This window comes from Arctopsyche grandis, chromosome 12 (assembly GCF_051622035.1).
Source record: "Arctopsyche grandis isolate Sample6627 chromosome 12, ASM5162203v2, whole genome shotgun sequence".
Taxonomy (NCBI): Eukaryota; Metazoa; Arthropoda; class Insecta; order Trichoptera; family Hydropsychidae; genus Arctopsyche; species Arctopsyche grandis.
Genome location: NC_135366.1, coordinates 16,273,633 through 16,286,534, shown reverse-complemented (window position 1 = coordinate 16,286,534; position 12,902 = coordinate 16,273,633). Strand labels below are relative to the sequence as shown.

Sequence of the window (12,902 nt, the reverse complement as noted above, 5' to 3'; positions counted from 1 at the left end):
TCTCCAGTCAAGTATATGTAGTATGCTCAAAGTCCTGTTTTATATGCCTATATAATCTTATAACGAAACCCCTTATTTAGATTTGGTTTTAAAATATCCTGTCTTGAAACTGAACATCTCGGTTATATATAGTATACAATACATATAGACAATATGTCTCGTTTTGGCCGGGACAGTCCCATTTTACAGTACGTACTTTTTAAGTTCTGCGAAATATTATCACCCTAAGTATGCATCATCATCATCATTTAAAGCCATTCGTCATCCAATGCTAGACGAAGGCCTCTTCAATACGCTTCCATTCGTCTCTGTTATGGGTAACTCTCATCCATCTAATCCCACTCATTTTTTCTGATTTCGTTCTCCCATCTCTCCCGTGGCCTTCCTTACACTGTTTTATGTACTCTCTGGTACCATTCGAGCACTTATTTCATACTTCTCACCCATTTATTCCGTTTTCTATCTCTCGGCATAGTATACATATGTATTACCTATAGATGTAGCAAAGATATTGCCTATAGATGTACAAGCTATATTACCTATAGATGTAGCAAAGATATTGCCTATAGATGTACAAGCTATATTACCTATAGATGTACAAGCAAACTCATGCAATTTAATGAAAGTAAACTATCTCATTATGTATATTGTTTTCGTTGCCCCCTACTACTACTGCTACTATGTATACATATATAGATATGTAAATTTTATTTTCCTATAATTCGTACAAAAAATAATTATGTAAAAAATTGTGACTGGTTCTATTAGCCAAAACTATATCCAATTACAATACGATTTCATTGTCTTATCTCGTCATGCATCGTTTGACAAATGTCAGTTGTAATATATTTAATTAACTCAAAATGTAAAATATCTGTAAATTTAAAATTTATAAAATTATAAATTATAAAATTTCTATTGTTTGATCAATTTTCTTAGTAATACATGTACATACATACATATTTATATCCCATACCTACCTACCATTGTTTAATGCTTTTCTTCTTTGTTTTTATTTTGTTTTTTTCATTGTTGTTATTAATCTTTAGAAATTTTATTGACTTTTATTTTATATTTTCATAACAAAAATATTTATGTATTGTATGAATTAATTGGTTAGAAAATATTTACCAACTATCTATACGCATAACAAAATTTCTATATTGTAAAAACTGTTTGGATTGTAGAATACGTCTGTTTATTTAATCCAGTAGAGAGAATAGATGAAAATATTGTGTACAGTTGATCTTTATCGTATCAGAATTTCAATAAAGGAATACATTGTTTGTATATTTTATACATATGCGTATGTATTATACTATATATCAATCAACCGATGACTTAAAATCAATGAAGGGTAAATAAATATAATACACGAGAAACCAAGTCCGCAACCCCTTTTGGCAATTAGGCATGTTTGAGTTTTCGGTAATTTCGGTCAAAAGCTTACGAATTTTCGCCCGCGAAGTTTCCCCTTTTATTTGTTTTATATTATTATGTAATACTTTTCAAAAGAAGACTTTCAATTTACTGCTCACTTAACTCCTGGCCACCGGGCGATTTTTCGTTCTTTAATTTAATTTCAAGCGAAAGCGTGAAATTTTCCTCTCCTCGTAATTTTTTATTACCCGTTAATTCCTCTTTATTTTCAGCATTACGATTGCGAGATTCTTTAATATTGTGTCCAATTGTTGTTTCGTTTGTTCACCTCTGTCTATATGCCTATCTAACGTTTATTTTTCTTTCAGTTCGCCAAATTATAATTTCAAAATCAATTTATCATAATATGGTTTAGAATTAAATGATATTTCATGAAAGTCGGGTTTTGATAATAATCTGTAGAACGGTACACTTGCAAATTTGGTGTGTAGATACGCGTTATGGAACTTCTCTGGAATTTTGCGCTTGAAGATTTAATATGGCATGGAAAATCGACTTTATCAAGATTTCATCTAAAAAACCCAGAGTCAAATATTTCGAGTCGAAATAATAGAACGCTCAATTTCAACTCCGATACTTTGGCAAACTCATTATTGAATATCGAAATCCAAATAAATTCCGACAAACCCATATTTACGGTACGACATCGAACCTTTCGAATGGGCATTTCACAGTTGCGATTATTATTATTATACGTTCGTGATATTAAATTCGACTTTTTGATCTCGTTTAATGTTAATTATTCTGTTTTCTTTTTCTTTCAGAGCTATGAGGAACCTCAAGTGCACCGCTTTCTCTGTCATCATAGCGGTCGTCAAAAAAAGGTAAGAAAGTCACAAATAACCATCAAAAGTTTTTCAACGTTGCAAAAAAAAAAACAACTTGATCATTATACAAATAGATATACATACAACCTACGTGTATTTCGTTTTTCAACAACTTGATTATATTTTAATCAAAGTTTGTCAGAATCGGATTACAGTGCGTTTTTCATTTTTTTTTTCTTTCTTCTTCCTTATCTTCTTTAGTTGGCGAGAAAGAGTTTTCTCCTTTTATGTTGTGATTTTTTTTTTGCGTCGTCACAACCCTGTTTTTGTATCAATATTTATGATGGCGTACAATGTGACGATAACTTACTTTAGCACAAGTCTGAGAAAGTTTTTCCACTGATCTAATTTGTGAAGTTGCTCACCTACTGCTGGAAATAAAAATTTTCTACCGCACGAACCCTCCATTTCAAAGTAAATTTCGAAGTAATCATTTTTACTTTATGTGACGAATGTAAACGCAATTAAATATAATTTGACTATATTATAAATATCACATTTTATAAATATATATTTATATATATGAATATATGTATATATATATATATATATATATATATATATATATATATATATATATATATATATATATATATATACAATGTGTATATATAAATTTCTTATGTTTATTATATGGCGGATAGCTCGAAAATATCCATAATTAAAATTTAATAAGACGAATAATTAAATTACATTAAAATTCTTCGTGCTTAGTTCAAGCGAAACTCAACACAGAGGACTTTTGATGTTTAACGATGAACAAAGTTGTTCCACTGTATACATATATGCATATGTATACAAATTTATACATTTATTTCTTACGAAAACAATGTAATAGTTTAATTAAACAATTGTTTCAAAATGATTTCGAATAATGTTTTTTTTTATATATTTATACATTCGTTAATTGTTTTGCTTGAAATTATATAATATTTAGGCTAAAAGCGGAACCTGCCAAGATAATAAAATCGACGTGTTGAGCTTAGCGTGTGATTGAAACCTTAAAATGTAGACGCAACTTTCTGTGGAAATGTTTCTAAAATAATTTATTATGACGCGGTGTTGGGAAAAAACCAATAAAAGACTTGAACGCGTCGGAAAGGAGACAATGACAATTTTTCTTTTTTTTTTCCCGGGAAAATAATTAAATTTAAAGCCATCCGTTTAAATCCTTGAACGAGTATCCGAGTCTTTCTTTATTAAATTTTCGCCTTTTTCACTCGCGCAGTTATTTTTTCTATTTTAAATGCGTACAAAAATGAAAGAAAAATACTACGCACAATACTAAAAAAAATACGCACCCATGTATGTATGTTTGTATATGTATTTTTTTATATAAAGTGTGTGTATAAGTATCTAGACGCGGAACTGGGAATTGCAAAGCTTTCATCTTTTTCGCAGCGTCCATTCGAGAGTTTCTTTTAATTAATGTGAAATTCCCGAAGACGTATTAATATCGATTATCTTTCGCTCGGCGAGATTCCGGGAATATCTCATCACAATATACATTTCATTGATAGCTCAATTTCGCTAAAGCCTGAACGAAGTTATTCTCAAAAGAAAATTTCCCAAAGATATGTACGTACATAAGTATATACATATTATTGGAATGTTCGGGATGTAAAGCGCCGCATTTCATTCAGTTGCTTTTCTAACAAATTATAGTAACATCCATGCGAACGCTATTAAAATCAATATAATTGCAATTTACAGGAGTAAATTTATTATATAATACGTATATGAATCACGCTGTGTGAAATTAAGATAATCATGACTCCATTATGTAGAACAGGATTTTGCTTTCCGAATTTTGCTCTTTATTCACTTTGTACGTCACTTAGGTGTATATGTGCATACATATAAATATATACTTATGGCCGTGAATGCCTGCATGAATGTGGAGAATTCACAGCGTGTCTTTACATGCGAATATATGTACATATGTATATACATATGTACATATACATACATTTGCCAGACTATCTCGACCGCAATAAGGTACGATGATGAACTGTTGGCCGGTCAGTGTATACATATGTACATACGTACATATGTATATTCAACCGCAAATTATGTGTTTCATTCCGCGAATGCAATACGAGAAGTGGTAATTTTAAAAGAGTGCATTTTGCACTAGCTTTTCGCTCATCAAATATGTTTATTTGTAAATGCACATTTTGAAATTTTAGCTTAAATTATATTAATGTTGCACGTTATCGGCGTTTGCCTTAACGTTTCGCTCGCCAAAACACAAAGGAAAATTTTGCGCGAATATATCCATCTATTACATACATAGGTACATATGTACGATGTACGTTTTTGGTATGCATAAAACCAAGTAATCGAGCACAAATTGAGTTGTGTACAACTTATAAAATGAGATATGTACTATTTCAATTAAATAAATAATTAAATATTAACTTAAGAATAAGTAATCTGGGTTGTATATGCAATTTTAGAGCAAATAATCACTATATACGAAATGTAATATATATACACGTTATGTAAAGTCCATTATATTTCATAAAAGACAGATAATACAGATTCATATGTTAGACCTGTTTTCGGTTACAATTTTGATAACAAATAAACAGCGTTTCATATAAAAACATCAAGATCATATATTTGCCTTCACTAACAAATGAAAATGTTCACGTTGTAAACAAGCGTCGTGGGCTAGTGGTTAGCATATTATGCTTTTGAGCAGAGTGGTCACGGGTTCGAGTCCCACTAGAGTACCGCTGCTGGCCCGACCTTGGCTTTTTCCAATTTTTCTGATTTTCATCGAAATGGTTCCAGTAAAATTGGCATCTCTCTTGTTAATCTCAAGTTATTCAGCGTCTTGAGGTTTGCCAATTTGATTATAAAATGATGCAAAAATTTCTCCATAGATGTTAGTGCGGATTTTTGTATGAATTCGCATTGTACGAAAAGCTTATGTATATTGATTGTATTGTATCTGTATAAGTGCACTCGTCGCTTTGGAGCGATCTTTAATGGCGAGTGTTCATGTTCTATGAAATTAAATAAAATAAATATGTGAATAGTGTGAGGACAATTTGTAAAACCCACCCGACCATGTAGTTTTTTCTCATCTTAAAAGAGTGATAGTGCATTAGGAATATAAAGTGAGCATTCGTAAGGCTCCATTTAAAAAGTCTAATGAAATTGACTAAATAATCATTATATGTATGTATATTTAGGTATATCTGTGACCAACGAACAATATTTTATGTATGTATTTAAAAAAAATGATTGTATAAAAAAAATACGCAAGTTTTACACATAAAAATTTATGTATGTATATCTGTCTGTAAGTGAGTACTCCAATAATCATGTTCAATATGTAACTTACATACATATGTAGCTTACAATAATTAGTATATTTACCATGGATATAATGTAATACGGATTGTGTTCATACAATTTAAGATCAAACGAGGCACTTATTTATGTGATCTGTTCTCAATAATTTCCCCTTTGAACCAGCAAAGTGATGGAGCTAGTAGTAAGTAGTTGGCGCAAGCATTTAAACTCATAAAACTTTATGCGGATTTTAATGGGGATGCAAACGGCTTGTTAGGCGAACCACAAACCGAGCACTTGACTTTTATTAGGTTCGATTGCAACCCAACACCCATGACTCTATGTATTTGTATTATTATATGTATCGAACATAGTAAATACGTGGCGAAATTGTTGGGTCACGCGAATTTCTCACGCTGTTTCGTCTTTTTATTTTAGCCTAGGGGGAAAAATGCATTAATTTTCTCGGTGCTTCCGGCAGGAAAATGCGCATTCAGATGGTTCATTTTGCGCGTTTCACTTGCGGTCTTTATTAAAATTCTCACAGTGCAATATATTCCATTAAAGTCGCCTCTAAATGTTGTTGAACGTTGCGTTTTATATTCAGCTACGAATTCTTATTTAACTTTACCGTTTTAAGGATCTGGAACGTTGCTATTTGGTTATATAGGTATAGGTATATATATTGGCGATTTTCGGAGATGGCTGGAATTATGTACATCATATGTACGTTTGTAAATATGCATATAAGTATAAAACGCAACGCTGCATTATCGGGGAGATATGCTCGGTCTATGTATGAGGAGAGATTAAAATTAGATAGGTGGGTGAGATATATGGTAAGGGTAGTTGTGGTAGAGAAGGTGGGTGGATGGTTCACGTAGCTAGAAGAATGCACGATTGAAATGTTATAATGGTACCCAAGAGAATATAAAGCAGTGCAATGAAAGTCACAAGGTAGATAAGTGGTTGAAATTAGGAAAATGTGTGGAAAATGACGGATGAGAGTTGCTCAAAACAGAGACTAATGGAAGCCTGTTGGAGAGACCTTCATCCTACATACAGTGGATGGTTAATTAGTCATACTGCATACATGTTATACATATATAATTCAATTAAAATATTGCAATGCATTTAGAACATAGCATTTTTAACTATCTAGTAAGAACTATCGTAGACAAGAGTATATAAAAAAGTATGATGTATCATATAGATTTATCCTTAATGTAATAAAATATCCAATAAATTTGGCCCTTGCTTCACGTCTCCTTAGTTTTTGAAATGGCAACAATGTACGCTTTAAGAACCTCTTTTGTCAGTTTTATGACGTCTGTAACTAACACGTATGTACATGCATAAAATGTCTATATGTGCAATATTGTGTACTCGTTTCCTTCCTCAACCCCGTGTTTTATGCACATCTTAAAATTTGCCCCTTGTTCGCATCTTCGTTAATATTATTTTATATACGCTTACATATTCGTCCCCGTTTATTATGGTGCATTTTCTCGTTCTCTTAACGTAGACAAAGTGCTGTAAAACTCCTCGTACCATGGCGTTCGCAAAGATACAAATAAATAACTTTTGATTACGTTTTCGCTTCGCGAGTTTCCCCGCCCCCCGAGATGCATTCTTGGCCGTAACGAGGCTTTAGTCTCGTTGCTTGCGGATGTTCTTCCTCCGCGTGGGTTTTTAGTTAGTGAATATACATACTTGTGTGGAAGCCTTGACCCATTTGTCAATTCTACCTCGCTGTCCATTTCATATTATAAATATGATAGAACCACTGTGAATAGCGATAATTCAAGGAAACGTTCAAAGCTGCAATGGTTGTTTTATTAGTGTTCGTTTAATTTTGAATATATATTTATTATTTTACTATCGATATTAATTATTCACACGATCAACTTAAGGTTGAATGTGTGAATGCCCTTGGCGTTTCAAGTAAGGTTTACAGAAATTTTGGGTTTCATTTTTGGATTATTCAAACCATTTAAATCCCATAGTACCTACTATTGGCTTGCTTTTCAATTCATTCGTAATAAGTCATTTGGAATTTTCTAGTAATTATTAATTACTAAAAAATATTATTAATCTTGAACGACTAAATACAAAAAAATCCACACCTACTCCAGATTTCTTCAATTTACAAATTATAATTAAAAATCTATGATTTATTTTTATTTATTAAACATATTCACACACACATACACACACACACACACACACACACAGACACACACACACACACACACACACACACACACACACACACACACAAATACATACATACACACACATGTACCGCGAATAATGATTTTTATTGAGTATTGAAATTATTCCTTTTTTTAAATATAAAATAGATTTAAAATCTTTCCGTAATGGGACTTAAAAAAGTATATAATAGGATTAAACACACATTGAATTGTATATGAGTAATGTTCTTATTATAAAAATAAATACGTACATGATCCACAAATAATTCTAAAATTTTCCAAATTCAATCGTGCTTTGAGAGCTTTCGAAATTCACACTCAGATGACAAGCTATGTACATACAATACATAGTTGAATTTGAAGCACGTTATAACTTAAGAACAACGCGTTTGCTTTGATTCACAGAATCCGTTGTACTTATTTGTACGTAGCGTAGGTACACTTGAAATTGATCCACTTTTACCGAGTGCCTCTGTATATTATTGTGAACGCTCGCGTTTTAAGTGGATTACGTCGCACAGATGAAAGGCAATTAATTTGTCGCGTTAACGAGCCCTTATCCGAACCGCGGGGGATTCGACGAACAAAATGGGATGAGACGGTTGGATTTTGACGTCTCCCGTCTCCAAACTCCCGAACTATCTGACAAATCAAACGGACTCAAAAGGGTGGTGCTGGCATTTGTCTGCGCCAACTCGTCCATACAGTAATTAATACCATTCTAATCTCTGTATATGTAAGTACATGTATATATTTCATATCTCTACCCATCTGTGTGTGTATACATATATCTGACGGATCGCTTGTTTCGTTTGATCAGAATAATATAATTTCAACCGTTCTGAGACGGCAAATCAGTGGGCTATGGGCGATTCTCGCCCTCTGAGGGTTTTCGCCGTGGTGTCTTACGGATATTGGATTTCCTATGAAATTAATTAATACAATTTATAATACAAGCGCGAATAATAGCCACAGCGCTTTGTGTGTGTGTGTGTGTGTGTGTTTAAGGAAGGATGAGAAAAGGGTGCCTGCCGCTTATGTCGGAGATGTAATATATGTATTACATACAGGGTTCGTGCGAGTTTTCATCGTTGCTATGGCATCAACGAAACGCGAACATCTATGAGTGATGAGTATTGTTATAATCTCGAATATGTAACTCATTCGAAAGGTTTCTTTGTAAAATTATAATCCGTTTTGATTCGTCTCGTGTAGGCTTACCCTGCAATGTATGTACATACATATGTAGGTCTGATATTCGGTGGATTGGATCTAATATCGATGTTTCCAAATCGTAATTGTATTTAGCGTGTAGATGTTCAGTTTTATTTTATGAACTTTTTTGATAGTATAACTGTTGTAGCATCTCATATAAATATGTATGTATCTTCCTTCTGATAATATTATTCAATCCAAATAATTAATTAATTATCCATTTCTATTAAAATAATTGATGATTTCCTCCTGTTTAGATGAAAATGTATTTATGTATGCATCTCCAGTTAATGCTTGGTATAAAATTGAGATGAATTAAAAACTTTATGAATGTCGTTGCTATTTATATGTACTATTTGATTGACTATAATATAATCACTACTCAAATTTAAAGAAACGTATGTAATTCTTAAATCTAAATTTCTTTTTTTTTTAAAGAGCTGTCCGTTCTATTTATTCATATTTATTTATTTCTTTCGAAAATTAAAAATAGATCATAATGACCTAGAGGTTGCCACAGAGCGCCACTATGTAAACAAGATTCTTTGAAAATTATCACAAAAAATAGTACAGAGCAAATAAAAATGAAACATTTTTATAAAAAATAATAACAAACACACATGCGAGATGGAGAATAGGTCAACATTGATCGCTCTTTCATTAAGAAGACATAGTTTAAAAGTTAATTGTTTTATAGCAAGTTTATAGTCTTTAAAGATGGTGAAAATTCGACGACGATGAAAATGAAAAAAATAAAGAAAAATGTTAAAAATGAAAAAAATAAAGAAAAAAAGCATTTTCAAAACATTATTTCTATGAAAAGATAATTCAATATGTACATACATATATGTATGTATGCTTTTTTTATAATACCCATGGTTTCATTTTTACATTTCAGCAGATTTAGTTCACTTTTCACACAAAATAGAGTCAATTCCAAACCGTGTTTTTCAAAGATTCGACCGCGGACACCTCGGGGACACATAATCAATGATGATAATTATATTTATGTCGCGAAAAACCCTATACGCGTGCGGTGAAAGTGTGTCGCAAAATACCCACGACATAGTTCGCATATTTCATAACTAATATAATATAATAGTTTCGATCGTGCATAAAGAGCTCGTATAGTCAACGCATGAACATTTGTATGTGTGTCAGCGCTTTTCAAAGTGTACGCTCGCTTGGTCGCAAAGAGTGGGAAAAGCGCGGTTTCAGGTGTGCGCAAATTATTCAAAACGCTCGTGAAATATTTATGAGTCAGATGACGCGGGTTTGACACGTTCCTGTGCAGAAAATGGCGGGACATTTGAAAGATAAACCATACGTTCTCAAACGGACGTCGGAAACGTCGTTCTTCAGGTATAGATAAATCCGTCGGTGTATAGATTGTAGAGAAACTCGGTCGATTCGAACGCAACGTTTATAATGGCGAACGCTGGCTGTAACATTTGAATATATGTATGTATGTACATATTTCCTGCTTTTCTTATGGATAAATTTCATTTCGTAGAATATATAGCGCAGTATTGAACGTACATTAAGGTGTATTGAACGTACATACATACATTGAGTATATTAAGGGTTTGTAATCTCGGATAGAAAGGCTTCGAGACGTCTATAATATTACCCAGCTTAAGAATATTGTAAGCTTTTCTTTTTTTAATATTCCGAGTTCGAATATACGTAGTGATTTGAATTACATTTTATATAGATATGTAAAATTTATACATATGGAAATGGGCTAAGATTTTCCAAACAAAGATATCATGTTGTGAAATTTTGTATATGAAAAATTAAAAATCAAATTTAAATTTTCAAGACCTTGACCAACCAAAATCTTCAATTCCCTTACCGAATGTTAATATACATATTTGAATGAATCGCGTATTTTATAATATTATTTATAGAAAATCTTGATCGAAAACTTATGAATTTGAAAGTTGATGAATAGTAAATCTTGATTGAAAAAAGTTAATCTTGATGAAAAATATATGAATTGTATCCTTAAGGAAAATATAGTCTCAAACAGAGCTTTTTATCATAGATATTTATGTATGTAAAGATAAATTGAATTTCCCACCTTAGTATTTATAAAAGATTTCTTCAATACTAATTCCCGTAAAGCCTTCCATCGATTTATAAGGGTGATGAACTCTTCGAAATACTAATTATAATGTCATTAAATTTTCAACAGTATAAATTCGTGAGGTCTGATAAAATAATCAAATATGTATTTCTGAATTTATGATTCTCAAACATAATTTAAATTTTAAAACCAACGTCAAAAATCTTAATCATGACCATATTTGTACATGTGTACATACATACATATATTTTATACTTTTTACTTTATCTATGTACGTAGTAACAATAGATGAAGTTTTGTGATCTTGCGAAAATTCGAACTCGAGATTTTGACTGATTCGAACTCAGAATCGATCACTGATCCCGTTTTCGTGATCTAGAAAAAAATGTGTGTCTGTGTGTTTTGGGGATTTTTTGAACACCTTTTGTTCTATCGAACTGAAATTTAGTATCCGTTATTGAAATTCTTATCGATACGACTTAAATTTTTTTCAAATTTTTAAGTTGACCGGAAATGGTAACTATAGGTATCCTCTTTTAATAATTTTTTTTATTCAATTATCTCCCAAACCACTATCCAAATCAGACTGATTTTTTTTTACCTCAACCGAAAGTAGTACTTTTACTCTAGAGAATCGAGGTGTTTTATATATTTTTAAGCTTAATATCAAGTTATATATAAAATTTGGTGAGCACCCGTCAACCGGAAGAGGCAGTTTACTCTTGTTCTTCCACTATTTTTTTTTACCCCTTTAACATGTGTGCTCTTCACGAGAAAATACAAGTGTAATCCTCGCATCAATTTAATGAAAAAAATATTAAATTTAGTAAACCGGAAGTGGGATTATTTCCTCTTCTGAAAATTTATATTTATATTATTTATCTACTAACTAAGAGTGGATAAGGTTTTGGTTAGAATTCGTAAACCGGAAGTAGTAATTTTTTTTAAAACAATATTTAATTATTTTATTTTGAAATATATATGCTTATAATATTAAGTAATTAGAATTAGAACTTTTACGCTCAATTTATATCAAAAATAGTCTCATAGCCGGTATGTGTGAGTGCGTACGTAGTGTATGTATGTAACAGTACTACAGAAATACTTCTGAATTTTTTTTTTTTTCAATCGAGTTTGACCCAGGGCTTGAACCCGGGAGCCTCTCGGTAGTTGGGTTTAACAAAAGCACCGAGCTACATATATATGAATGTATGTACATAAACAGAAAAATAAAATCGTCCATTTTTTGTTCATTGCTTGAATATTAGAGCGTATCGTAATATGCCGAAAAAATATAAATAATACATATATTTTGATGAGACTTACCCGCGAACGGATTTTCGCTCAATAGCGGCGTGTACCGGTAAGGTTTCCATTATTCACTTGCACCCTTCATCTCATCCCTTACCTCGTCCGCCTGTTTTGCTCATTTGTATACCCAAACTGGACCTACTCGTATATTATAATATTCCCTTTCACAAATCCGACGTCACGCAGCTACAACATTTCCATTTTGGTGCGGCTAACCGCATGAAAAGAGTCCGCATCTTCTGTATTTCCATTCTCATCATACATTTATATATATATGTACATAGAATACATATACATAAATTGTAATGGAATCGTTTGAATTTTTTCTCTGCTTTCTCTGTTTTTATTTTGATAAATGTTTTTGTAGCGAAAGTAGTTTGGACGCAGTCGAATTCCCTAGTGTAAATAATGGACAGAGGATAGTCTTGACGTCAACTACGTGAGAAGATTCCTTCTGTGTGACATCTAAGGATAAAATGGACCGTAAAATAAACCGGT

At 31.9% G+C, this 12,902-nt stretch overlaps 1 protein-coding gene across 1 annotated transcript in view; it reads left to right on the top strand.

The window, feature by feature from the left end:
- The window catches only part of LOC143920446 (high affinity cAMP-specific and IBMX-insensitive 3',5'-cyclic phosphodiesterase 8-like), a 159,298-nt gene that overhangs the window by 120,880 nt on the left and 25,516 nt on the right, over positions 1-12,902 (top strand). Inside the window, exon 9 of the mRNA XM_077443336.1 lies at positions 2,205-2,264. Coding sequence (XP_077299462.1) covers positions 2,205-2,264 — 60 coding nt within the window. The remainder of the gene's footprint in view (positions 1-2,204; positions 2,265-12,902) is intronic.